The 26,421-nt window shown below is 45.5% G+C and overlaps 1 protein-coding gene across 1 annotated transcript in view; it reads right to left on the bottom strand.

Annotated features, from left to right (window-relative positions):
• LOC126995858 (pituitary homeobox x-like) overlaps positions 1-25,112 on the bottom strand; it is a 48,726-nt gene extending 23,614 nt beyond the window's left edge. The window contains exon 1 of the mRNA XM_050855738.1: positions 24,103-25,112. Within this exon, the coding sequence (XP_050711695.1) occupies positions 24,103-24,496 (394 nt within the window). The 5' untranslated portion in view covers positions 24,497-25,112. The remainder of the gene's footprint in view (positions 1-24,102) is intronic.
• Positions 25,113-26,421: the final 1,309 nt, after the last annotated feature.

Below are 26,421 nucleotides of genomic sequence, written 5' to 3'. Positions count from 1 at the left end.
GCTGTCTCGGCGTCTTCTGGGGTCGTGAGTCACCTTCTCAGTGCTCTTGGCTTCCTGATTCCCACCAGCCGCGCCACCTGGGGTGGAGGAGCACACCTCCTGCCAGTCCTGGTCAATTTTACTTGGCAGGCACTTGTGGCTTGTGTGGTGGGGGAGGGATGGGGTTTCTGTTCAGCTTGTGCCAGGGAGTCCATGGAGCTGATGGTTTCAACCAAGGCTTCTCTTTGTTTCCTCGTTCTTTCACTCCGCGCCCGATATGTTCTCACAATGCACTTAAGGCCGTGTACCTCATTCCTTAGTCGGAGAATGATGTCAACAAGGCCTTCAGGCGGGTTGGAGAGAAGATCCTCCCTGACGGCGCTGTCCTCCGTTTCAATTGGTGGTTGTGGGGCGAGCGGGTCGGGCTGGGGGGCTGCTGGCGTGCTGGGCGGTGTATCTTCAGCGGCCGCGTAGGTGACGGTGAGGAATGCCGGCTGCTCGCCCCAGTCCCTCAGTCGTGGAGCAGCAGAAAGGGCCTTCATTGAAGCAGTCTGCGCAGGCCAGGTTTGGACAGTCTGGCTGGCTGCAGGCCGTGGAGGGCTTCACACGGACAGAGTAGCTGCACACACAGCAATATTTTGCCCCAGGATAGCCTGACTGTCCTGCCCAGGCAATTTGCTGATGCTGGTGGGGGGCCTCAGTGAGAGTGAGGGAGGCCATGATGGTGGTGTGGGTCGATGCGCACGAGAGGTCAGGTCAGGGGGATGGGGTGTCTCTAATCTCGCCTTGAATGCGAGGGTGGCGCGGCCTGTTTCGAGGGGCCCTGTCCCAGGGGAGCCTCTCTCTCTCTCTCTCTCTCTCTCGGGTTTGTTTTTTTTTTATCTATCTTTCTTTCGTTGTCACTGAGGAAGGAGGAGGAGGAGGAGGAGGAGGAGGAGGAGGAGGAGGAGGAGGAGCAGGAGGAGGAGGAGGAGGAGGAGGAGGAGGAGGAGGAGGAAGAGGAGGAGGAGGAGGAAGAAGAGGAGGAGGAGGAGGAAGACGAAGGAGGCAAAATAAATAAATACCAGAGTCAGTCACAGGAAGAGGAGGAGGAGGAGTAGGAGGAGGAGGAGGAGGAGGAGGAGGAGGAGGAGGAGAGGAGGAGGAGGAGGAGGAGGCGGAGGAGACTAACTTCACTGCCTCCTCATGTCGTCTATATATTCGTCAGGGGAACCAACGTGTCTTTCCTCCTCCTCCTCCTCCTCCTCCTCCTCTTCCTCCTTCTCCAAGGGATAAGAAGGAGGCTCCACTGGGCTCACGAACTCTTTTTCTCCTCTTCGTTTTTTTGCCTTCGTCTTCCTCTTCCTCTTCCTTCTCCTTTGGTATGTTTTTTTTCTTCTCCTTCTGCCTGTCTATCTTCCTCCTTCTCCTTCCCCTTTGCTTCTTTCCTCCTCCTTCTTCTCCTCTTTTTTTCCTCTCTGTCTCCCTGTCTTCCTCCTTCTTCTCTTTTTTTATCCTCCTCCTCCTCCTCCTCCTAGAAGACCTGCAAGAAAGCCAATACTACGCTCGGGTTCATAGCGAGGAACTTCGAGTATAAGACACCGGGAGTAATGTTATCCTTGTACAATTCGCTGCTCAGGTCCCACCTGGAATACGTCGTGCAGTTCTGGTCCTCTAAATACTAGAAGGACATTGAATTACTCGAGAGAGTACGGCGACGCGCTACGAAAATGATACCATCAATGAGGACGCAACCTTCTGAAGAACGACTCAAGAGACTCAACCTCTTCACGTTGGAAAATATATGATTGCGGGGAGACCTGATACAAGTCTTCAAGTACCTGAACAAGTTCAGCAATGTTGATCACTCCAAACTCATCCCACTACAAACTAACCAGAGAACAAGAAACAATGGTAAAACCATTCAAGCGAAGCGATGCAGTACAGATATCGGCAGGAGTTATTTCTCGAACAGAGTCGTCCGCCACTGGAACAGCCTTCCTGCAGGAGTGCTTAGTGCGCAACAATCAACTCCTTTAAGATTCGCATTGGCCGTCACTTTGCTGTGTCAGGAGTGAACTGAACGTATCCACGAGTACGTACAGAAGTGTTTTGATATTTTCAGCAGATCACTTTTGTGGCTGATGGACTGATTAAAGCACTGAAAGCAGGGAGGCTCTCTGTGAACCAACAGGCTTTCTGATGCCTGCTCGTCAGTGTTTCCATGTTTCCATGTTTCCTCTTCCTCCTCCTCCTCCTCCTCCTCCTCCTTCTCCTCTTCACACCTTAGGATCTTTCAGCTAAATAAAAACGGGATTGGGATGACGAGGCCGAGGACTTAACAAAAATAGCGGCTTTCACGCGGCCTGGTGACTGGGCGCCGTATTCCCAGACGCTCGCGGCTCCCACAACAAATACTTCCAAAGGCCGAAAAGGAGATGAAACGGGTTTTCTAGAGTGTTTTTTTACGCTCACGGCGCAGAAGCTTCGTCAGACTACCGCCGGGCTCATAAAACTACCCAAGGAAATGCTCACCACATCCTCCAGGAAAGTTTTGTCAGATGTGGGCGTGTTTGGGCGCCGAAATGTTGAAGAATACGAACCTGAGAGTGAAATGAATGTGTGAGTGAGAGTGAGTGTGTGACAGAGTGAGTGAGTGAAGAATATGAACCTGAGAGCGAAAGGAATGTGTGAGTGAGAGTGAGTGTGCGACAGAGTGAGTGAGGGAGTGAATGAGTGAGTGAGTGAAAAATCTAGAGTTGGATTACTGACTCAAAATCGTCTTGTCAGAAAGAGAGAGATAGATAGGAAGATAAATAGATAGATACGTAGATTGATAGAGAAAGAAAGGAAGAAAGAGAAGCTGACTGACAGTATAAAATCAGGACCTTAAAACTACCCTTAGAAATAAGAGGAAGATAAAAAAAAAAGACTGAATGGAAGAAAAAAAGAAAGAAGGAAAGATAAACGATGAGAACAAAATCTTAGGTACAGGATTACATATCTTAAAACCCCTATTATTGCCTCCTCCTCTTCCTCCTCCTCCTCCTCCTCCTCCTCCTCCTCCTCCTCCTCCTCCTCCTCCTCCTCCTCCTCCTGCTCCCCTACTAATCCCCGCCAGCTTCCCACAATCCCCCTCAGTACTAATCACAGGTGTCCTTATTCCCCAATCAACAGGTAATCTTATCACAAGGAGTCTCGCCATTGTTTTTTTTTCACTGCTCTACGTGTGCTCTCACCCCTCCCCTCTCTCCTCCTCCTCTCTATCCTTCCTCCATTCTGCTCTGTTTCCTTCTCTATCATCTTTTCCTCGCTTTCTCTCTTTTTGTCTTCATTTATTCTCTCCCTCTCCATTTTTTCATGTCTTCACTTTTCATTTTCCTTTATTTTTTCTTCCCATTCGTCTATACTTTGATTTCTTTCTCTTTCTCTCCCCCTCCTACCTCCGTTTTTTTCTCTTTTCTGTCTCTCCTTTCTCTTTCCTCCATCCTGATTTTTCTTCCTCTTCTCTTCCCTCCATCCTGTTGCTTTCTTCCTTCCCTTCCTTTCCCTTCCCTTCCCTTTCTTTTCCTCTCTTGTATCCTGGTTTTCTGCTTCCTCTTCCTTCCATAGTGTAGCTTTCTTCCTTTCCTTCCTTTCCCTCCACCTCCCTTTCTTTTCCTCTCCTATATTCTGGTTCCTTCCTCTTCCTCTTCCCTCCATCCTTTCCTTTCCTTTCTTTCCTTCCCTTTCTTTTCCTCTTTTTTCATCCTGGTTTCCTTCTATTTTCTTTCCTCTCCATCCTGTTGCTCACTTTCCTTCCCCTCCCCTCCCTTCCTCCCTCCCTTCCCCTCCCTCCTTCCCTCCCCTCCCTTCCTTCCTCCTTTCCCCTCCCTCCTTCACTCCCCTTCCCGTCCTCCCCACCACAACGTCACACCTCACCACCCAAACTTTTACAACCAACCCTCCCCTCACCCCTTCCCCTCTCACCTTCCTCCCCCACACTTTCACACCCCACTACCCGCACTACCCCCCCCCCTGAGGATCGAGACGTGGTGGGCTGAAAAAATGAAGGGCTTTGCGGCGGACCCATACGAGGGAAATCAGGGAGTGACAAAAAGGAAGATGAGCCGCGCGGAGCCGCCATGATATCCGGCTATTAGGGCCGCTGACTATATGCTGAGTGAGTGCTGAGTGAGTGCTGACTATGCCGAGTGCCTGCTGAGTGATTGCATTTTAGTTTGAGTGTCTGTTTGTCGGTCTGTTTATCTGTTTTCTTATTTGTTTGTTTGTTTGTTTGTTTTGCTTTACTTCGACTGATTGACTGACTGACTGACTGACTACTGATTGAGTGCTGAGTGGCTGACTGCTGAGTGAGTGCTGACTATATGCTGAATGACTGTGTGCTCGTTCTTTTTGTCTGTTTTCTGTTTTTTTTATGTTCTGTTTTTTTGTGAGTTTGCCTGCTGACTGTTGACTGACTGCTGAGTGTATGCGAAGTGACTGTCTGCTCTTTTGTTCCTCTGCTTCTCTATTTTTTTTTTCTTCTTGTCAGTTTTTTTTTGTGAGTTTGCCTGCTGACTGCTGACTGACTGATCACTGACTGGTGACTGACTGACTGAGTGAATGACTGCTCGCTTTCTGGTCTGCTTAAGCGTCTGCTGATTTTTTTTCTGCTTGTCGATCTGTTTTTCTGATTTTTTTTTCATTTGAGTGACTGACTGAGCTACTGACGGATTGACTAACTGCTTGACTGACTGGCTATCTACTAACGGACTGACTGACCGACTGACTGAAAGAGAGATAGAGAAAGAGACAGAGAGAGGGGGGGGGATAATGAGGACAGAAAGAGAGAAGGAAGGAGTGAAGGGAGAAATGAAGAAAGGAAAAGAAAAAGAAAGGAAAGAGACAAAGAGAAGTGAATGAGGGGAGGGGGGGAGGTTAGGGATGGGAGGAAAGGGGAGGAAGCATGAGGAGAAGGGAGACCAGAAGGGAAGGGGGGGAGAGAGAGAGAGAGAGAGAGAGAGAGAGAGAGAGAGAGAGAGAGAGAGAGAGAGAGAGAGAGAGAGAGAGAGAGAGAGAGAGAGAGAGAGAGAGAGAGAGAGAGAGAGAGAGAGAAAACAGAAGGAACAGAGAAACAAGCAAAACGACAGAGAGGGAAAGATTCAAGAGAGAGAGAGGAGGAATGAGGGGAGAGGGAAGGGAAGGGAAGAAGGCAGTGGGGAGAAGGGAGACGAGAAAGGAAGGGAGGAAGGGAGGAAAAGAGGAAGGGATGGGAGGGGAGGAAAAGGGAAATGTGTGAGTCTGACTTGAGAATATTTTACACACTCGTCCCACATAAAAATGGCCTTATCTGCAGTGACTGTCAGGCGGGCGGGAGTCACGAGCTGCCGGGAGGAGGAGGAGGAGGAGGAGGAGGAGGGGAAGGAAGAGGAATAGATGGCCCTGTGAACATCAACTCTTCTTTTTTAGACACCTGAAGGACGAGGAAGAGGAAGAGGACGAGAAGAGGAGGAGGAGGAGGTGGAGGAGGAGGAGGAGGAGGGGAAGGAGGAGGAAGAGCAATAGATGGCCCTGTGAACATCAACTCTTCTTTTTTAAACACCTGAAGGACGAGGAAGAGGAAGAGGACGAGAAGAGGAGGAGGAGGAGAAAAGAAGTGGAGAATTAAAAAAAAAATAGAGGTAGGAAAAATGGAGGATGGGAAAGAAAATATGAGAAGAAAATAATCCACGAAAGGGAAACAAAAGACAAAATGAAGAAAAATGGAAAGGAGAAAATAAGAAACGTGAGCAAGAGAGGGAAAATAAAGAAGACAACAGAAAGAGGAAAATAAAACAACTGATACAAAGAAAAAAAGTCTCCTGGCTGATAAGGAAAAAGGGAAAAAAAGGAAAAAAGAGAAAGAAAATGATGGTCAGCGGATGAGAGAGAGAGAGAGAGAGAGAGAGAGAGAGAGAGAGAGAGAGAGAGAGAGAGAGAGAGAGAGAGAGAGAGAGAGAGAGAGAGAGAGAGAGAGAGAGAGAGAGAGAGAGAGAGAGAGAGAGAGAGAGAGAGAGAACAAAGTAGAAAGAGATAAACACACGATTTCTGATAATGATAACGAAACAAAAGAAAAGGAAAAGAAAAGAGAAGAAAAGAATAAAGAATAAAAGGAATGGAAAATAAGAAGAAATAACAGAAAAATGTCTCAATAGTAATTTTCCGAAAAGTCGAAAAGAAAAAAAAACAATAACAAGAAGGAAAAAAACATACAAAAAAACACCAAATGAAAAGCAAAAAGAAAACACAAAAAACAAGTAGAGATATAAATAAAACAATAACACCAATGAATACATACAACAACACAAACACATCTAAACAATTAAAACGAAAATAACAATAAAAACAATCTTGGGGATGAAAGCGTTGGAGAGGGAGCCAAACGAGGGATTGGTGTGTGTGTGTGTGTGTGTGTGTGTGTGTGTGTGTGTGTGTGTGTGTGTGTGTGTGTGTGTGTGTGTGTGTGTTTTACTACTTCCAATACTCCTCCTCCTCCTCCTCCTCCTCCTTCTACTACTACTTCTTCTACTACTACTGCTACTTCTGTGTGTGTGTGTGTGTGTGTGTGTGTGTGTGTGTGTGTGTGTGTGTGTGTGTGTGTGTGTGTGTGTGTGTGTGTGTGTGTGTGTGTGTGTGTGTGTGTGAAAGGAGGAACGGGGTGAGATAAAACGTCTTAGGGAAAAAAATGGAACAAGTGAATATGAGAAAGGAAAAATAATGAAAAAAAAGAAAGTAAAGAAATATGAGAAGGGAAAAGAGGGTGTTAATAGATGTTTCAGGGAGAGAAGAAAAAAGTGAGTAGAGAGTTAAAAGAAAATAGAGAAGGGTGTGAAAATATGTCTGGAGATAAAAAAAAAAAAGGGAGGAAAGGAAAACAAAATGATTAAAAGGAATGTGAGGAAAAGGCGTGATAAGATGTCTCAAGATAAAAGAAAGGGAATGAAGAGTTGTGAGAAAATAAAATGAGTATGACAAAATCTCCAACGGTGAAATAAGGAAGAAGAAGAATATAATAATGGAATAGAAATTGAGTGATAAAAAGTCTCAGGGTGAAAAATGTAAAATAATTGAAGGAAGGAATAATGAGTGCAAAAAAAGGGAAGTAAATGAATATGAAAAATTTGAGTGATAAAAAGTCTCAGGGTGAAAAATGTAAAATAATTGAAGGAAGGAATAAGAAGTGTGAAAAAAAGGGAAGTAAATGAATATGAAAAGGAAAAAAAAAATGATGAATAAGATGTAGTGGGGGAAATAAAGGAGTAAAAAAAAAAGATACAAAAAAAGGAAAGAGAAAAAGTAATATATTCAGGAAATGTAATAAAAAGCGTAAAAAAAAAGTGAAACAGAGTGAGTGACTGAAAGAGTGAGTGAAGGTCTCTCCCTGGGCCTTCTCTCTCTATAGGTTGCACCTCGTCTCGCACCCTAGAACCCTTGTGAGAGAGAGAGAGAGAGAGAGAGAGAGAGAGAGAGAGAGAGAGAGAGAGAGAGAGAGAGAGAGAGAGAGAGAGAGAGAGAGAGAGAGAGAGAGAGAGAGAGAGAGAGAGAGAGAGAGAGAGAGAGACAGAGAGAGAGAGAGAGAGAGAGGGTGGGGGGAGGGGAGGTGCCCCCCACAATATGCTCCCCCTTGCAGTAATCGCTTTACAAACAAATCGTAATTGTGTTATCAGATGTTTGTGTTCGGGTTCACTTTGAGAGAGAGAGAGAGAGAGAGAGAGAGAGAGAGAGAGAGAGAGAGAGAGAGAGAGAGAGAGAGAGAGAGAGAGAGAGAGAGAGAGAGAGAGAGAGAGAGAGAGAGAGAGAGAGAGAGAGAGAGAGAGAGAGAGAGAGAGAGAGAGATAGATAGAAAAAAACATCAGCAACAGCGATATAAACAGAGAGGGTAAAAAAAAAAATACATGATAGATATATAGATATAGATAGATAAATATAGATAGACAGGTAGATAGGCGGCGGCCGAGTGGTTAGCGTGCGGGCGTGGTGAGCCCGAGGACCTAGCGTGGACTAGGTCTGAGTGCCCACCGGGACACGCTGCTTTATCAAGTCATCTCCGAGTGTCTGAAGATTACCCACGTGCTGCCCAGATCTTCAGTCAACCTTTACATCAGCGACTTCGGTCAAGAGGAGCACCGGGGGGCAGCATGGGCCAAGCAAGAGTCATACATCACGGCAGCCACTATAAATAAAATTAGCCTGCGCCACTAACGGGCTGGGGCCGTCCATAAGGCCCCTCAAGAAAGCCTACCGGCGCTACAGGCAGCACACACACACACACACACACAAAAAAAGTGAAAGATAGATTGAGAGAGAGAAAGGATAGGTTGAAAAAATAAACATATTCTATATATATGAGAGATAGAGATAAATAGATTAGAAAAAAATATTACCAACGATATGAAAGATAAGTAGATTGATAGTTTTATATATATATATATATATATATATATATATATATATATATATATATATATATATATATATATATAGAGAGAGAGAGAGAGAGAGAGAGAGAGAGAGAGAGAGAGAGAGAGAGAGAGAGAGAGAGAGAGAGAGAGAGAGAGAGAGAGAGAGAGAGAGAGAGAGAGAGAGAGAGAGAGAGAGAGAGATGAATTAATGAACGAGGAGGAAAAAAATACTACCTTGTCACTATCTTTTCCTCCCACCCTCCTCCTCCTCCTCCTCCTCCTCCTTCTTTCTGTGTTCCCCGATCCGCAGTAATTCATTTCCCCGCTCCAAAGAACAAAGGATGAACACGAAAATGATGACTGAAAAAAATAAGTTTGAAGGAAGAGAGAAAGGGGAGAGAGAGAAAGAGAGAAGAGAACGTACGGAATGTAGGGAAGGAGAAGAGGAAAGGGAGAAAAGGGAGAAGGGAAAAAATTAGAAAGAGAAAAAAGGAGAAGAGTTAAAAGAAGAAGGAAGAAATAAAAGGGAAAAAAAGGGAAAAGGGGAAGAGGAAAAGGTAAAAGGAGGAGAAAATGAAGATGAAGGATATTCTCTCTCTCATATAAACACCTAATAATCACTAAAATGAAAACAAAAACAAAAACAGGCAAATCACCAATAACAACAATAACAATAGGCAAGAGCAGGTAGGAGAAGGGGAGAGAGAGAGAGAGAGAGAGAGAGAGAGAGAGAGAGAGAGAGAGAGAGAGAGAGAGAGAGAGAGAGAGAGAGAGAGAGAGAGAGAGAGAGAGAGAGAGAGAGAGAGAGAGAGAGAGAGAGAGAGAGAGATCAAAAACAAAACAACGATAAGACTAATTAACAACAAGAACAAAAACAACAACAACAACTATTACCACCACAACCACCATCACCACCACTTAGCCAGTCAGCCAATCGAGTCTCTCCCTCCCTCTCACCCCCTCTCTCCCTCCCTCCCCCAATACAACACAGACCCACTTCGATATACGATATACCAGCACGGGCTAATGGTCGGCGGAACGGGCCATGACGGGCATACAAACAGACATAACGGCAGATATAATAAAGAAGGATTATACCACTGTGACCAGACCAAGGGGGCGGCACCAGCACCACCACCACCGCCACCACCACCACCACCAGCATACATTTATACACGCAAGCAATTACACGCGTATCCTTTTAATGTACCGAATGTATTGAACAGTGGAAATCGCGGCGGATTGGCCAGTGCAAAGGTGGGGGTTGGGGGAGGAGGAGGAGGAGGGGGAGGAAGAGGAGTATTATGGGGAGTAGGAGGAGAAGGAAGGAGGGAGGAGGAGGTGGAGAAGGAGGCATTGGGTCGTGGAAGAGAAGGGGGAAAAGTATTGGAAGGAGGAAAGAAGGGGAGGTGGAGGAAAAAGGAGGTATTGGGGAGAGGAAAGAAGGGGAGGAAGAGTATTGGAAGTAAAGGAGGGAGAAGTGGGAGGAGGAAGGTGGAGAAGGAGACATGAGGGAGAGGAAAGAAGGGGGGTGGAGGGGGAGGTAGGAAGGTGGAAAAGGAGGTATTGGGGAGAGGAAATGTTGGAGGAGGGAGAGGAAAGGTTGGGAGGAGGGGAAGGGTTTGGAGGAAGAGCATCGGGGAGGAAAGTATTGGGGAGGGTGTCGAAGAGAGGGAGGAAAAAGGAGGAGGAGGAGGTGGAGGAGGTATTGGGGACGAGAAAGAGGGAAGGGAGCAAGGGGAGGGGAGGAGAGAAGGGAAGGAAGAGGAAGAGATTTGCCGAGTGAGTTGACGAAGAGGTGGGGAGGAGGAGGGGAAGAAAAGGGAAGAGAAAAGGTTGAGAGAAGAAAAGGAAGAGGAAGAAGGAGAAAGCGAGAAGTAGATAGAATGAGATAGATAAAGAAAAGACGAAAAAGAAGAGACCGAGGGATGAAAATGTTGAAGAAAAGACTAGTAAAATAGAAGAAAATGGAAGAGGAGGAGGAGGAAAAAGATGAAGAGGAAGAGGAAGAAAAGTAGAAGACAAGGAAGAAGAAAAAAGAAAGTCTAAGTAGAGCGAGTGGAGGAAAGCGGAGAGAGAAGGAAGGAAGGGAGGGAAGGGTAAGGGAAGGGAGGAAGGGGGGAGAGATGAGGGGGAAGGAAGAGAAGATTAGTGGAGGTGAAGGGGAGAGAAGGGGAAGAAGATGAAAGGAGGAAATGGAGAAGTAAGTGTAAGGGAGGAGGGAGGAGAGGAGAGGAGAGGGAGGAAGAAGAAGAAGAAGAAGAAGAAGAAGAAGAAGAAGAAGAAGAAGAAGAAGAAGAAGAAGAAGAAGAAGAAGAAGAAGAAGAAGAAGAAGAAGAAGAAGAAGAAGAAGAAGAAGAAGAAGAAGAAGAAGAAGAAGAAGAAGAAGAAGAAGAAGAAGAAGAAGAAGAAGAAGAAGAAGAAGAAGAAGAAGAAGAAGAAGAAGAAGAAGAAGAAGAAGAAGAAGAAGAAGAAGAAGAAGAAGAAGAAGAAGAAGAAGAAGAAGAAGAAGAAGAAGAAGAAGAAGAAGAAGAAGAAGAAGACCAAAAACAACAACAACAAAAAGACGTTAAGAAAATAAAGAAAAGAAGCAAAGAAGAAGAAAAACAATAGAAAAGAAAGTATAGGTTAGTAGAACAGAAGAGAGAGAGAGAGAGAGAGAGAGAGAGAGAGAGAGAGAGAGAGAGAGAGAGAGAGAGAGAGAGAGAGAGAGAGAGAGAAAGAAAGAGAGGAAGAGAAAATAGAACACAGGAAAGAAGAAGGCAAAGGAGGAAGAGGAAGAGGAAGAGGAGGAGGATGAGGAGGGAGTCATGGCCGAGGTAGGAGGGAAGAGGAGAGAGGGAGAGAGGGAAGGAGAGAGAGAGAGAGAGAGAGAGGGAGAGAGGGAGGAATAAGGGGGTAGGGGAGGCAGGGGGGGTGTTTTAATTCGTAATGTCGTGGTTCACAATATTTAGAATTAATCCCGTTAATACGAAGCCAAATAATAATAAATGCACATAAATTCAATATGGCGACCGGGGATTTATATTCAACAAATTCAATCATTGCAATGGATTGAGAGAGGGGAGGGGAGGAGGGGAGGAGGGGAGGAGGAGGAGGAGGAGGAGGAGGAGGAGGGGAAATGTGAAAGCAGAGAGAGAGAGAGAGAGAGAGAGAGAGAGAGAGAGAGAGAGAGAGAGAGAGAGAGAGAGAGAGAGAGAGAGAGAGAGAGAGAGAGAGAGAGAGAGAGAGAGGGGGGGGTGAGGGGGGGTAAACTATTTTAGAGAGCTTTATGATAAAAATTGGCAGGCAAAAAAATATATATTGGCATGATGTTTATCTCCGCTGATGACTCATGACGCGTTGTTGTTGTTGTTGTTGTTGTTGTTGTTGTGATGGCGGCGGTGATGGTGGTGGTGGTGGTGTTTTGTTTTTCTTCTTCTTTATTTTCGGTTCTTTCCTTGCATTTACATATTTTCTTTTTATTAAATTTCGATACAAAGAAGGAGGAGGAGGAGGAGGAGGAGGAAGAAGAAGAAGAAGAGGAGGAGGAGGAGGAAAAGAAGACGGTGTTGGCTAAAGTATTTGGTCACATTCTTTCGTGACTAAGGTGCCTTCTCTCTCTCTCTCTCTGTCATTGTGTGTGTGTGTGTGTGTGTGTGTGTGTGTGTGTGTGTGTGTGTGTGTGTGTGTGTGTGTGTGTGTGATTATGTATGTTTCTTTTATTTCTTATGTATGACGTAATATTCGGGGACTGTTCCTAGACGCAATTTGTACGCGAAGAGATTTATATTATGTCAAGCTGTGTAATAATCAATGCTTGGGAAAATATTACTAAATGAAACTGCGTGTGTAATTTGGTGTGTAGTATGTATGTCTGCCCCAGTCCGTCAGTGGCGCAGGCGAATTGAATTTATAGTGGCTGCCGTGATGTATGACGCGATATATGATAAATGTGTGTATGTATTATGCTTTATTCATGATGTATCCTTTCTGTGCTATACCTGGAAATGCAATTTGTATAGAGATTTATGTATGGTAAGCCGGGCAAAAACCAATGCGTGGGAAAATATTACTAAATGGAACTGTGTGTATGTGAGTGTGTGTGTGTGTGTGTGTGTGTGTGTGTGTGTGTGTGTGTGTGTGTGTATGTATGATTCTTTCTACGCCCCCCTCGCCAAATCCACACGTGTAGAGTTTTATGTATACCTGCAAAGCGACTCAATCATGCAGCGCCCATCAATCAGTCAGCGCCGTGTTAACCTCGCGCGGGGAGTCAAAAAAAAAAAAAAAAAAGGTCTTTGTGAATTCATCAAAACTTATTAATTCATGACATTCAAAAGTCGTGTTGTTTGAAATGCATGTGTGTGTGTGTGTGTGTGTGTGTGTGTGTGTGTGTGTGTGTGTGTGTGGTTGGGGAACATTCACTATTTAACTGTTTTAGATTTTTTTTTCATAGCTATTTATATTTCTCACGCTCACCATCACCACCACAACCCCCAACAACAACAACCCCATCACCACCACCACCACCACGTCATCATCAGTACCATCTCCTATCCTCCCTAGTGGTATTTTGAGTTGTAGAGATAACATTCATCACCACCACCATCACTACCACTACCACCACCATCACCACTACCATCACCAAGAACAACAATTCCGTCACCTTCTCCACCACCACCACCAACACCACCACTACCAACAACAACAACAGCAACACACACACACACACACACACACACACACACACACACACACACACACACACACGGGGGGACAATCAATACACCACTATAGAGTAAACACCAAAATGGCGCTGCACCACTCTCAAGTTGACCTCTCTCTCAAAATGATAAAATAAGAGGTGAAATTAGCAGACACAGACAGACAGACAGAAGAGAAGAGTGGAGAAGAAAAGAGAAGGAAAGAGAAGAGAAAGTAACGGAAGAGAAGAGAAGAGAAAAGAAGAGAGGAGTGAAGGGAAGAGTGCAAGAGTTTAGCGGCCTTCTCCTTCTACTCCTTCTTCTTCTTCTACTTCTTCTTCTTCTTCTTCTTCGTCTTCGTCTTCTTCTCCTTCTTCTTTGACTTCTTCATCTTCAATTTTCTCAGTCTTTCGTCCTTTTTTGCTCAACGGTTTCTTCTTCTTCTTCTTTTAATTTTTCTTCTTTGACTTTCCCCTCCTCTTTATCTTCTTACTCTTCTGCTTCTTTCTCCTACGTGATTTATGGGTCTCGGTGCGGGGCCCTTCGTGTAAGCCAACCCAGTTAACTCGTCGGGAACACAGCCAGACAGACGGACAGACAGTAGAAGAACGAGCCGGGCGAACAAAGTAAAACAGCCACTCGTCAGTCAACCAGTCAGCCAGTCACCCACAAAGGTATACCCACCCGTACGAACAGCTAACACAACAGAACTGAACAGAGACAAGGAAGAACAGAAAGACAGCGAGATAGACAGACAGCTAACACAACAGAACTGAACAGACAAGGGAGAATAGAGCACAACAGAACTGAACAGACAAGGAAGAACAGAAAAACAGCGAGGTAGACAGACAGCTAACACAACAGAACAGAGACTAACAGACAGACAGGTAGACAGACAGAAGGTAGACAGGCAGTAAACAAAACAGAAACAGACATGAGACACATGGAAAAACAGACACAGACGGAATACAAACACCAAACACAACACAGATAGACAGAAACATAAGGGCGAACAGACAGACAGACAGACGGTAAACAGACACCTAACACAGGAGATAGAGACAAACGTAAGGGGAACAAACAGACAGACGGACGGGATGACAAACACCTAACACAACAGACAGACAGAAAAAAAATAAGAGGTAACAGAAACACAGACAAACAAGAGACGAGGAAAAACAGACATAGAGGCAGAAAACTAAGTGATGGTATTACAGAGACAGACAGAAACACGAGGTAACAGACAGACACACACAACAGGTAACGGACAGACAGACAGACGGACGGACAGAGGCAGCCACGGGGGTCCTGGGAGCGAGCCGTAGCCGTTCACACCTGATAACGCCCCGCTGATAAGATACCTGAGCCCGGCGCCGCGCGGAGGGCTGACGGCCACGCGGCGCCGCTCTCACGATGCTGACGCCGGCGGGCTGTGCTAGGCTGACTTACGAGTTATATATATTTCCTTTTTTTGGGGGGGTGGGGATGGGGGGGTAGGGCATAAGATTTTTTTTTTTTTGTGTGTGTGTGTGTGTGTGTGTGTGTTCAGCGGCAGTGGCCAATGCTGAGGGATGCCGAGTTATGCTGTCCCATCGCGATTTATGTTTTTTTTTTTTTATAGGGGGGGGGCATTAGCTAGAGGATTTTTTTTTTGTGTGTGTGTGTGTGTGTGTGCGTGTGTGATGACTAGCAATGGGCAATGCTGAGGGATGCTGTGTTATGCTGACTAACGAGTTATGTATGTTTTTCTTTTCTTGCTATAAGCTAGTTTTTTTTTTTTGTGCGTTGAGCGGGGCTGGTCAATGCTGAGGGATGCTGTGTTAGGCTGAGCGGTTTGTAGTTAGTTTTTGTGTTTGTCAGGAGCAATTTTGTATGAAACGCGAGACGATTTTTTTTTATTTTTTTATATGTTGAGGGGTTTTGATATGCTGAGTGAATGTATGCTATGATGAGCGGTGTTATGCTAAGCTGAGCGGGGTCTTGTGCTGTGCGATTCAATGTTATGCTGAGCGATTTTATGAGCCATATTCTTAAACATTTCGGCGCTCAAGCTCACAGATTTTACAAGGCTTTCGTAGGAGTTTTGGGCATTTCCAGGTGTGGTTTTATGACCCTGGTGGTGCCAAAAGCCTAAAATAACACTCATTGGAACCCGACTGATCTCCTTTAAGGACTTTGGAAATAGTTGATGTGAGGGCGGAAGCGTCTGACAATGCCGACGTATGCTATGCTGAGTGGAGTTACTTATGCTGCGCGATTATCCCTCATGACCAGCGATGTCCAAGTTATGCTGAGCGGAGTCTTCCAATGCTGAGCGAATTTGAGTCATGCTCAGCGATATTCAAATTATGGTGAGCCGTGATATATAGTATGCTGAGCCATGTTTTAACTTATGCTGAGCGATTTCAAGTTGCACTCAGCGATTCTGCGTCACGGCGAGTGATTCCAAGTTATGCTGAGCGGTGACGTGGTGTGCTGAGGGATGCTGAGTAACTAATATTGATGCCGATGTGTTGTGAGACTAAAATGATGCTGAATTATCTTATAAGTGATGCTGATCGGGTTAAGGGATGCTGATATATATGGATGCTGAGTGAAGTGAAGGGATGCTAAATATGTTAGTGATCTTGAGTACTCTGAAGTAATGCTGAGTGATTTGAAATGATGCTGAATTTGGTAAAGTAATGCTGAGTTTGAGAAAGTAATGCTGAGCAATCCAGCGTGATGCTGAGTAATCAAAAACGAGGCTGAGTGATGTAAAGTGATGCTGAGGGATCTGACGTGATGCTGAGTACGCTTAAGTGATGCTGAGTATGCCAAAGCGATGCTGAGTATGCTATAGTGAGATTACGGGATGATGCTGAGAGATGCTGAGGCGAGGAGATGAGAAGGAGAGGAGAAGACGAGGAAATCAGCGCTAAGATGAAAGGAGAAGAGAAGAGAAGAGGAGAAAAGAGAAGAGAAGGAGAGAAGAGAAGAGGAGAAAAGAGAAGAGGAGGAGAGAAGAGAAGAGGAGAAAAGAGAAGAGAAGGAGAGAAGAGAAGAGAAGTGAGGCTGATAAACTCCAGGACACCATTACTTTTTTTTAGATAATGCTGAGGAACAACACGCAAAGAAGGGAGATTATGAGCTGATGCTGAGCTCTTCGAAGCGGTTTGGGTCAGGCAGTAAAAGAATTATGAGTGAGATTAAGGGATGATGCTGCGGGATGCTGAGACGAGGAGATGAGAGGGGGAGAGGGGGAGAGCAGGCGTGGGGAGTGTTGGGGAGGAGATGAGAGGGGGATAGGAGAGCAGGCGTGGGGAGTGTTGGGGAGATGAGGAAGTCAGCGGCGAGAGATGCTTTGATTATGAGGAGAGGAGAGGAGAGAAGGGATGAGGAGGAGAGGAGAGAGGAGTGGAGAAAAGAGGAGAATGAGGAGAGGAGAGGAGAGGAGAGGAGAGGAGAGAAGGGATGAGGAGGAGAGGAGAGGATAAAGGAGAGGAGAAAAGAGGAGAATGAGGAGAGGAGAGGAGAGAATGGATGAGGAGGAGAGGAGAGGAGAAAGAGGAGAAGAAAGAGGAGAGGAGAGGAAATAAGATGCGATTGATAATATTGCAAATTGAAGACAAAAAATAGATTGAAGTAAAAGATGGTGGTGAGAAGAGAAGAGAAGAGAAGAGAAGAGAAGAGAAGAGAAGAAAAGAGAAGAGAAGAGAAGAGAAGAGGAAAGGAATGAGAAGAGAAGGTGACTGATGATTTTGCAAACTAAAGACTTAGAAAATAGGTTGAAGATAAAGGTGGTGATGGGAAGAGAAGAGAAGGGAAGAGAAGGGAGGAAAAGACAAGAGAAGACAAGAGAAAAGAAGATAAATTCGATTGACAATATTGCAAGCTGAAGACAAAAAAAAATAATAAGTTGAAGAAGTAAGAAAATTTGATGCAAAAAAATAAAAAAATAAAAACGGAAGAGACTCGTAAATGGCGCCAACTCCGGATTATCAAAAGGATGACGAAACGAAGAAGAAAAAAATATCAGGTTGAAGAAGAAAAAGGATGATGATGCAGTAAAAAAAAAAGGAATAAATGGAAGTGATTCGTAAATGCCGTCAAAACCGTGATTCTAAGGTCAATATTCTTACACGTTTCCGCCTCCCACGTCAACTGTTTCCGAAGGTCAAAAAGAAGATGAATCGGGTTTTAATGAGTGGGGGTTTTTTTCACGTTCAAAAAAAAAAAAGGATGATGATGCAGTAAAATAAAAAGAATAAATGGAGGTGATTCGTAAATGCCGAGACTGAAAAAAAAAATAGTTGTAGTCTGCCAAGAATTAATTATGTTTGAATAAGAGAAAAAAAATGAAGGAAATGCGTCAAAACCGTGATTCTAAGGTCAGTATTCTCACACGTTTCCGCCTCCCACATCAACTATTTCCGGAGGTCAAAGAGGAGATGAATCGGGTTATACGTAGTGACTGTTTTGTTCTTTCACGTTTGCGGTACAGGAAAAGGGTCAGCCTACAACCAGGGTCATGAAACTACTCCTGGAAATTACTAAAACTCCCAGGAAAGCCTTGTCATTTGTGCGTACTTGGGCGGCGAAATGTTTAAAAATATGGACTCGACGACGAAGGAAAAAAAAAAGGGCTGAGCTGTTTCAAAATGATTCTAATCGATTATGTTTTTTTTTCTACGTATAGTTTTAGTTTATATGTAAAGTTTATTTCCATTTTACTTATACTTTTATTTCTTCTACTTTACTGCTTCTATTATATTTTTGCATTATTATTCTTTGTTATTGCGGTCGGTTATAGTTTTTTTTCTCCTTACATTTATAGTTTTTAGTGTAAGGTCATTTCTATTTAATTCATACTTTTGCTTCTTCTACTTTACTACTTCTGTTTTACTTTTGCATTATTATTCTTTATTACTGTGATCGGCTACTGGTTTGTTTATTTGCTTGTTTGTTTGTTTGCTTTATTGCTACTTACTTATTTCTATTTTGCTGCTTCTGTTTCATCTTTACATTTTTTTTTTTTTTTTTGTGCTACTTATGGTTATGGGTGTAGAGTTCACTTCAACTTTCTACTTTGCCGCTTCTGTTTCATCTTTACATTATTATTCTTTGTTATTCTGATCGGCTATAGCTTGTTCAGACATCATGGGGATTGCCTTTTGATAATATATTGATCGCTTTTGTGTGTGTGTGTGTGTGTGTGTGTGTGTGTGTGTGTGTGTGTGTTAGTTTTTTGTCCTTTCATTTTTTCTGCTTTACTATTTCTATTTCATTTCTATCATTATTATTCCTTATTACTGTGATCGATTATTGTTCGTTAATGCTTCCGGAGAACGACTTTTGGGAACTTGTTGATCGCCTGTTTTTGCTTTTGTTTCGTTGTTGTTGTTGTTGTTGTTTTATACTTCAATTTTTTTTTCTTTACTACTCCTACTTGTTCTTTGCATTATTTTTTTTTTTACAACAAAGGAAACAGCTCAAGGGCACAATGAAAAGGAAACAATAATAAAAAAAAAAAAAGCCCGCTTCTCGCTGCTCCTAAAAATGAATCCTAAGAGGTGGTCGAAAGAGGGGTCAATGTTCTTTGTTATTGTGATCGGTTGTAGTTTATCCATGGTTCGCGGAGAATGACTTTTGGTGACATGTCGATCGCTTATTGTTGTTGATGTTGTTGTTTTTTTGTTTTATTCGGGCAATGCGATTTTTGGCCCATTGTTGATGTTGATCGTCTATTGCTGTTTTCGTGTTCGTTTGTTTGTTTGTTTCTTTTTATTAGTGCTGAGCGATTTTTGGTGACACTGGAATTTTAAACTGATGCTGAGCGATCCTATTATGACGCTGAGTATGGATATTAATGATGCTGACCTAAGTGAAACGATACTGAGCGATTCTGTTTTATGCTGACTTATTTTTTTACAGATAAGGAAACAGCTCAAGGTCAACAAAAAAAAAGGTGTAAAAAAAAGCCCGCTAATCGCTGTTCCCACAAAGAAAAAAGTAATAAGTGGCCAGAAGAGAGGTCAATTTCGCCACAAAAGTTTCAAATAATGCTGACCTATATAAGTAAGCTATTTCAAATGATGCTGAGCTAATATATTTGATCCTGAGTTATTTTTTTTTTTTCGTGTGTGTCAGTAGTTTCAAATAATGCTGATCTAAGTAAGCTATTCAGAACGATGCTGAACTGTTTCATTTTATGCTGAGTTAGATTTTGGTGTCTTGTGATGCTGAGCTATTTTAAACGATATGATGCTGACTTAAATCGTTGTTTCACGATGCTGAGCTGCGATTTTTCTATTGAGTTATTTATTATTGGTGTCAGTGAAGTTTCAAACGATGCTGAGTGATGCTGAGCTATTTTAAACGATGCTGAGCTAATTTATTTTATGCTGAGTTAGACTTTTTCGGTGACATAAGTTTCATATGATGCTGACTTAATCAAGCTGTTTCACACGATGCTTAGCGATTCTATTCTATGCTGAGTTATATTATTGGTGTCAGTGAAGTTTCAAACGATGCTGAGTGATGCCGAGCTGTTTCAAATGATGCTGAGCTGATTTAGTTTATGCTGAGTTAGTTTTGGGGGTCACATAAGTTTCAAATGATGCTGAGTGATGCTGAGCTAATCTATTTTATGCTGAGTTAGTTTTGGGGGTCGCATAAGTTTCAAATGATGCTGAGTGATGTTGAGCTGTTTCATATGATGCTGAGCTAATCTATTTTATGCTGAGTTAGTTTTCGTGGTCGCATAAGTTTCAAATGATGCTCGGCGATTATGTTTTATGCCGAGTTAGATTTATATTGTGTTCCAGAAAGTTAAAATTATGCTGAACGATTTAAAATGATGCTGAGTGATTATCTTTTATGCTGACTTCATTTTCAGCGCCTTTCTTTTGCGAGGTGCTGTCAATGGCGAATTTCTCTTTCTTTTCCTTTTTTTTTTTTTTTTGCTTTTCTTCATTCATTCTCTCTTCCTCCATTTTCTTATATTTTTCCCTTTTCTTCTTTCTTCATTTTTAGCTTTTTTCCGTTTTTATTTTTTTTTTATTTTTCATTCATTCTTCTTCTTCCATTTCCTTTTATTTTTATTTATAGTGGCTGCCGTGATGTGTGACTTCCTTGGCCCGTGCTGCCCCCCGATGCTCCCCTTGACCGAAGTCGCTAAAGTTAGGGTTGACTGAAGGCCTGGGCAGCACGTGGGTAATCTTCCGCCTCTCCGCAGCCTCCGCTTACAATTTTCATATGATGACGTTGACTTCCTTGCCGCCTCCCGAACACCTCGCACGCCTGCTATCGTCTCCTCGCCTCAGTACCTTCCAGCATCATCCCTTAATCTCACCCATAATTCTTTTGCTGACTGACCCAAACCGCTTCGAAGAGCTCAGCATCAGCTCATAATCTCCCTTCTTTGCGTTTTATTGCTCGACATTATCCTCCCCCCCACAAAAAAAAATAGTTATCGTGTAGGTTATCATGTTTTTATTTTATGCTGACTTCGGTTTTAGCGCCGCTTAGAAATGTCAAGTGTTGCTGACCCGATTCTAAATGATGCTGAGTTGTTTCGAATTATGCTGAGCGGTTTTAGATGACGCTGAACGATTTTGTATTATGTTGACTTAGTTTTGGGCGTCGCTGTTTTTTTTTTTCCAATGCTCAACGGCTTTAAATCATGTTGAGTGATTCTATTTCATGTTAGGTTTTTTTCTGTTTTTCTTTATTCTTTTTCTCTTCATTTATTTATTTTTCTTCTTTATTTTCAGTTAGTTTGTTCAGAGACACGCCAGCCCTCGTCGACAGACCGACTTGGTCGGCTCGACTGACGTCAGCCGATTGAGTCGCACTGTCGGCACAACCCTTCTGACGGGCTCATTACACCCACTCCCGACAATGGACAAACCACCTCTGTAGGGCTCCTCCATAGCCCAGCCAGCCTCCGTGATGACGAAAATATAACAACAACAACAAGTTAGTTTGTTTTCTTTCCTTTTTTTATATTTTTTCTTCCTTCATTCTTTCCTCTTCATTCTCAGCAGTTAGTTTTTTTCCTTTCCATTTCTTTTTTTCTTCATTTTCTTTATTAGCGGTTAGTCTCTTTTTTTATCCTTTTCTTTTTATTATATTTCCTCAAGTTCTTTCCTTCTCATTCTAAGCAGTTAGTGTTTTTTCCTTTACATTTCTTTTTTTCTTTTTCTTCATTAATTCTTTCTTCTTCATTCTCAGTTAGTTTGTTTTTCTCTTCCCTTTTCTTTTTTTTTGTGTGTGTGTTTTCTCCTTCATTCATACTTTCCTCTTCGTTCTGTTATTTTTTCCTTTACATTTCCTTTTTTCTCTCTTCTATTTTTTCTTCGTTCACTCTTCTTTATCAATTAGTATTTTTTCTATTTTCTTTCCTCATATTCTTTCTTTTTCTATCATTCAGTCTCAGTTTGTATCTTTCACCTCTTCATTTTTTTTCCTTCTTTTCAGTGTTGCCGAATTTTTTCACGCGACGCAGAACGATATCGTATTTCATGGTGAGCGATTTCCGGCGAGGCTGAACGAACTGCTGACACGGTGAGCGACCCTCTAAGTGAAGGCGAAGGGGCGGTGGTGAGGGTGGTGACAGTGGTGGTGGTGGTGGTGATGGAAGTAATACCGGAAGGGAGAATAAGTGATGAGTGAGCGAGTGGTGTTAGTGGTTGTGGTGGTGATGGTGGTAGTGATGGAGGGAACTGTGGAGGAGGTGGTGGTGGTGGTGGTGATGAAATTTATATTGGTAGTAATGGAAGGAATTGTGGAGGTGGTGGCGATAGTGGTGGTGGCGGTGGTGGTGGTGTAAAATTAAATATTGATGGTGGTGATTGTGGTAGTGAAGAGGACTTATTGGTGAAGGAATTATTGGTGGTGGTGGAGGACGAGTTAGTGGTGGTGATGGAGGTGTTGGTGGATGTCAAGGATATATCGGTGGTGGTGGTGGTGGTGGAGGCGATGATAGTGGTTAAGGACATAATTATTGCTGGTATTGGAAGAGGAGAAGAACATATTAGTAGTGGTGGTGGTGGTGGAGGCTGAGAACGTATTGGTGCTGATGGTGGTGAAGTTGATGGAGGTGAAGGAGGACGAATTACTGGTGGCGATGATGGTGGTGGTGGTGGTGATGAAGATAGGGGTTTTTTTACACCAAAGGAGACAGCACAAGGGCACAAAAAAAGGAAACAATAATAAAAAAAAGCCCGCTACTCGCTGCTCCCGTAAAGAATCCGAAGAGGTGGCCGAAAGGGGGGGCAATTACGGGGGTGGTGGTGGAGGATATATTACCGGTGGTCGAGGTGGAAGAGGACGAATTAACGGAAGCAGTGGTGGTGGAGGATGTATTGGTGGTGGTGGTGGTGGTGGTGGTGGTGGCGGTGTGTCAGGCGTCGGTAATCCCGCTAACGGAGATTTTTGTGATAAAGAGCCAATTTTTGCCCAGCCGACCCCACACGGCGATCACATTACGGCCGTGTGTGTGTGTGTGTGTGTGTGTGTGTGTGTGTGTGTGTACGCCAAGCCAATCACATTAGTCTTGCTGGTGCACATGACTCCTCGATACGTCCATGTGTGTGTGTGTGTGTGTGTGTGTGTACCCCGAAATGAAAGACTATTGCTTTTTCGTGTTCTGTCCTGTCCTGTCCTGCTCTCTCTCTCTCTCTCTCTCTCTCTCTCTCTCTCTCCGTGCACGTATTTCCACGCACACGCACACACATACACACACGCACACGCACGCCGCTGGTTAACTCATAATTCACACACAATTATCAATCGCACAGCTGGTGGAGGTGGTGGTGGTGGTGGTGGACTCGCTGCACAACCACCACCACCGCCTCAACAACAACAGCATCATTTTAGCCGCCAACACTACCACCACTACTACCAAAACCTCCATCATCCCCATCACCACCACCACTAAACAACCACACCACCACCTCCACCACAACACCATCATTTTAGCCGCCGTCCCCGCCGCCTGCCACCCCCGCCGCCGCCGTCGAGTCGTCCGCTGCCACTGCTTCTACTACTACTACTACTATTATTACAGTACTACTATTACTACTACTACTACTACTACTACTACTACTACTACTACTACTATACTACTATTACTACTACTACTACTACTTCTACTACTACTACTATTACTATTACTACTGCTACTACTACTACTACTACTACTACTTCTACTACTACTACTACTGTTTCTACTTCATCACCACCAAAACCACTGTCATCACCATCACCACCATGACTGCCATTACTATACCACCATCATCACTACCACGACCACCACCACAACCACTATCGTCATCACCATCACCACTATCATTGTTATGTATGTTCCGCCACTATTATCATCACCATCATCACCACCACCACCGTTGCCAATACCATTTTTATTTACATAGTTTCTGTCATCACCACCACACCAGCACCACCACCACCACCACTAACATCACCACCACAATGAACAACAGCGACACAGGCTCATAATTACAGCAGCAGAACCACCACCACCACCACCGCCATTATCACCGCCGCCGCCGCCATCCCCGCCGCCGCCGCCGCCGCCACCATCACCGCTATCACCACCACCATAAACGACAGCAACAACAACAACAACAACAACACCAAAAATGCAAGCAGACCGGAACCATTACATCGCCACCATTACCACCGCCGCCACTACCAACACCACCACCACCCGCCATTGTCAACTCCGCCTCACCACCATCACCACCACCGCCACGGGACACGCGCACATAACCACAACACAGAAAATTTACTTAACAAAAATATGAAAAAAATGCATTTCTTGAATCTAGCGCAGATAAGGAAGACGAGAGCGATAACTTTAGAGAACGATGACCAGTACGAACACAACGCAACACAAGGCGCACATGACCGAGAACACGCAATACACATCGTCGTCGGAAACACTCGGAATAATAATAATAATAGAATAAAATTTGGAAATAGATAAAAAAGACACATGGCGATAGGAGAACAAAAATTTGGGCTTGACTTACCTATGATGGGCGGCTTCTTGTCCGTTGGCGTGGGCGGCAGCACCGTGGAGGGCGTGGGCGTGAGGGGGTGGAGGGGCGGCGGGCCTCGCAGGGCGGAGGACACGCCCGTCTGGTGCGCGGCGAGGCCGGCGTGGGAGGCGGAGGTGCCGTGGGAGGAAGTGTGGGCGTGGGCCAGCCCGTGCACCGCCTCGTGGGCGTGGGAGACCTCCAGGTGGTGCAGGGCGTCGTGGGCGGGCGTGTGGCGGTGGCCGAGGCCGTGCGTGGGGTCGTGCGTGTGGTCGTGGCCGTGATCATGGGCGTGCGTGGGCGTGTGGGCGGCGTCGTGGGTAAGAGTGGGCGGCTGCAGGTCGTGGAGGGACAGACCGTCGTGCAGGCCGGACGTGAGGCCGTCCATGCTGGCGGCGCTGCTGGGGGCGGCGGCGGCGGCGGCGACGGCTCACATGCAGGCCTGGCGCCCCGCCGAACCTGCAGACGGGGCCGCCCTGCGAGGGGCCCCACGCGACCTGGCTCACTGGCGGTTGCTCCTCCTTGGCCGCGGCGCCCAAGTCACGGCTTCCGGCGCGGTAAATTCGGCTCAGGTGGGGCTCAGGGCGTAAGTCGCGGCAAGTCGGGGCAATCCTGCAGTATCCGCCACAATCACCGGCGCCGCTCAATCCTGCCCCGTCGGAGGCCGCCCCGTCGCCGCCGTCGCGCGCTAGTCCACCCCTTGCCACTCCAAATCTTTCAGAAATCCCCACCCAAGTCGCTGGTTGTACGAAGGGCTTACTGGCGAAGCTCTCGGAGCCCTGGTGAAGTCCGTGGGCTTGGCCAGGCTTCGGCCAGACTCCCGCTGCTCCGTCAGGCCACCTCCGCCTCGCCGGACGCTCCCGCCGTCAGCAGCTTGGCGCCAACACCTGCCAATCTCTCCTCAGCTTGGCGCGCTCCGATTTTTTATCCGCGTAAATGGCAGGCGGGCGCACACGGGTCTTACTTGGAACAATCGGTATTCTGGTATGACCGCGGGTATTGCCAGTAGTTAACTTGGGCTAAATCATCCGACATTATCTTCGACCATTTGGCGGGGCGTCGGGTGGGCGGGGCCAGGCCAGGGAGCCAATCGCGCGTCACGGCTCCCCGTCAGCCAACAAGACATCTGTCGCCAGGCATTACGCGGGGCAGCCTCTCGTCCATCACCCCCCGGCGCCGCCTAATCAACTCATTAGCATATAGCCGTGAGATTTATAGGCCTGGGCGTGAAACATATGCAAGGAGCGAGCGAGGACGGCGACAGGTGGCGGGCGGCGTGGCGGCGTGTGGCAGTCCTGGCGAGGGCGGGCTGGGGGGGGGCGGGGGCTGGGGGCGGGGCTAGCCAATGGGCCGCACTCAACCATGTCCGTCAATTTAATACCCAACGAATACACTCCCGGCTAAATTATGGTGTAGTCAATTTGATTTGTAGGCGAGAGGTAGAAAGTCAGGAAGGAGAACAGGAGACTGGGTGGAGGCGGCGGCGGCGGCGGCGGAGGTGGTGGTGGAGCCGGAATAATATGTAGGAAGAAGGAAGAAACACACACAAACACACATACACACACACACACATACACACACAGACATACACACACACGGACCCCCCCTTCCTTACCCCAACACACACACACATCCATGTCAATTTTAGAAGAGAAAGACAGACACACACACACACACACACACACACACACACACACACACACACACACACACACACACACACACACACACACACACACACACACACACACACACGCAGCACTCCCCGGAGCAGCTAAATCTTTAATTGTGTGAGGGCCAAACGGAGCTCCAGCGCGACTCTCAGAAATAGCCAAGAAAACTGTCAGGCTTAGTGTAAAATCGATGGCTGGCTGCTCGGAGCTACCGGCCCGGAATACTGATGCTGGGGCTGCTGCTCCCTGGACGACCCTGCCTCTTCCTACCCTGCAGCCCCTTCTTTTACCCTACCCTGCCCCTTCTTTTTCTTTCCCTTTTCCCTTCCTCTTTCCTTAGCCTTCCTCTTCCCTTCCCTTCAACAACTATAGTGTTTGCCTTGCACTATGTTTCTTTCCCATCTTCCTCTGCACCCCCTCTACTCTTCCCTTCCCTTTCTCTTCCCCTCCCTTTCCCTTCTCTTCCCTTCCCTTCCACAATTATATTTCTGCCCTACAATGTGCTTCTCTCTCCCCTTCCCTCCCACTTCTCCTACACTTCCTCTTCCCCTTCTCCTTCAATATATACTTCCCCTACCCTTCCCCTGCCCCATCCCTTCCACTACCCTTACACTTCCCCTCCCTTTCCCCTTCCCTTTCC

Source organism: Eriocheir sinensis, chromosome 9, assembly GCF_024679095.1.
Source record: "Eriocheir sinensis breed Jianghai 21 chromosome 9, ASM2467909v1, whole genome shotgun sequence".
Classification (NCBI taxonomy): Eukaryota; Metazoa; Arthropoda; class Malacostraca; order Decapoda; family Varunidae; genus Eriocheir; species Eriocheir sinensis.
The sequence above is the reverse complement of the archived record's forward strand: the minus strand, read 5'-3'. Positions and strand labels throughout refer to the sequence as shown.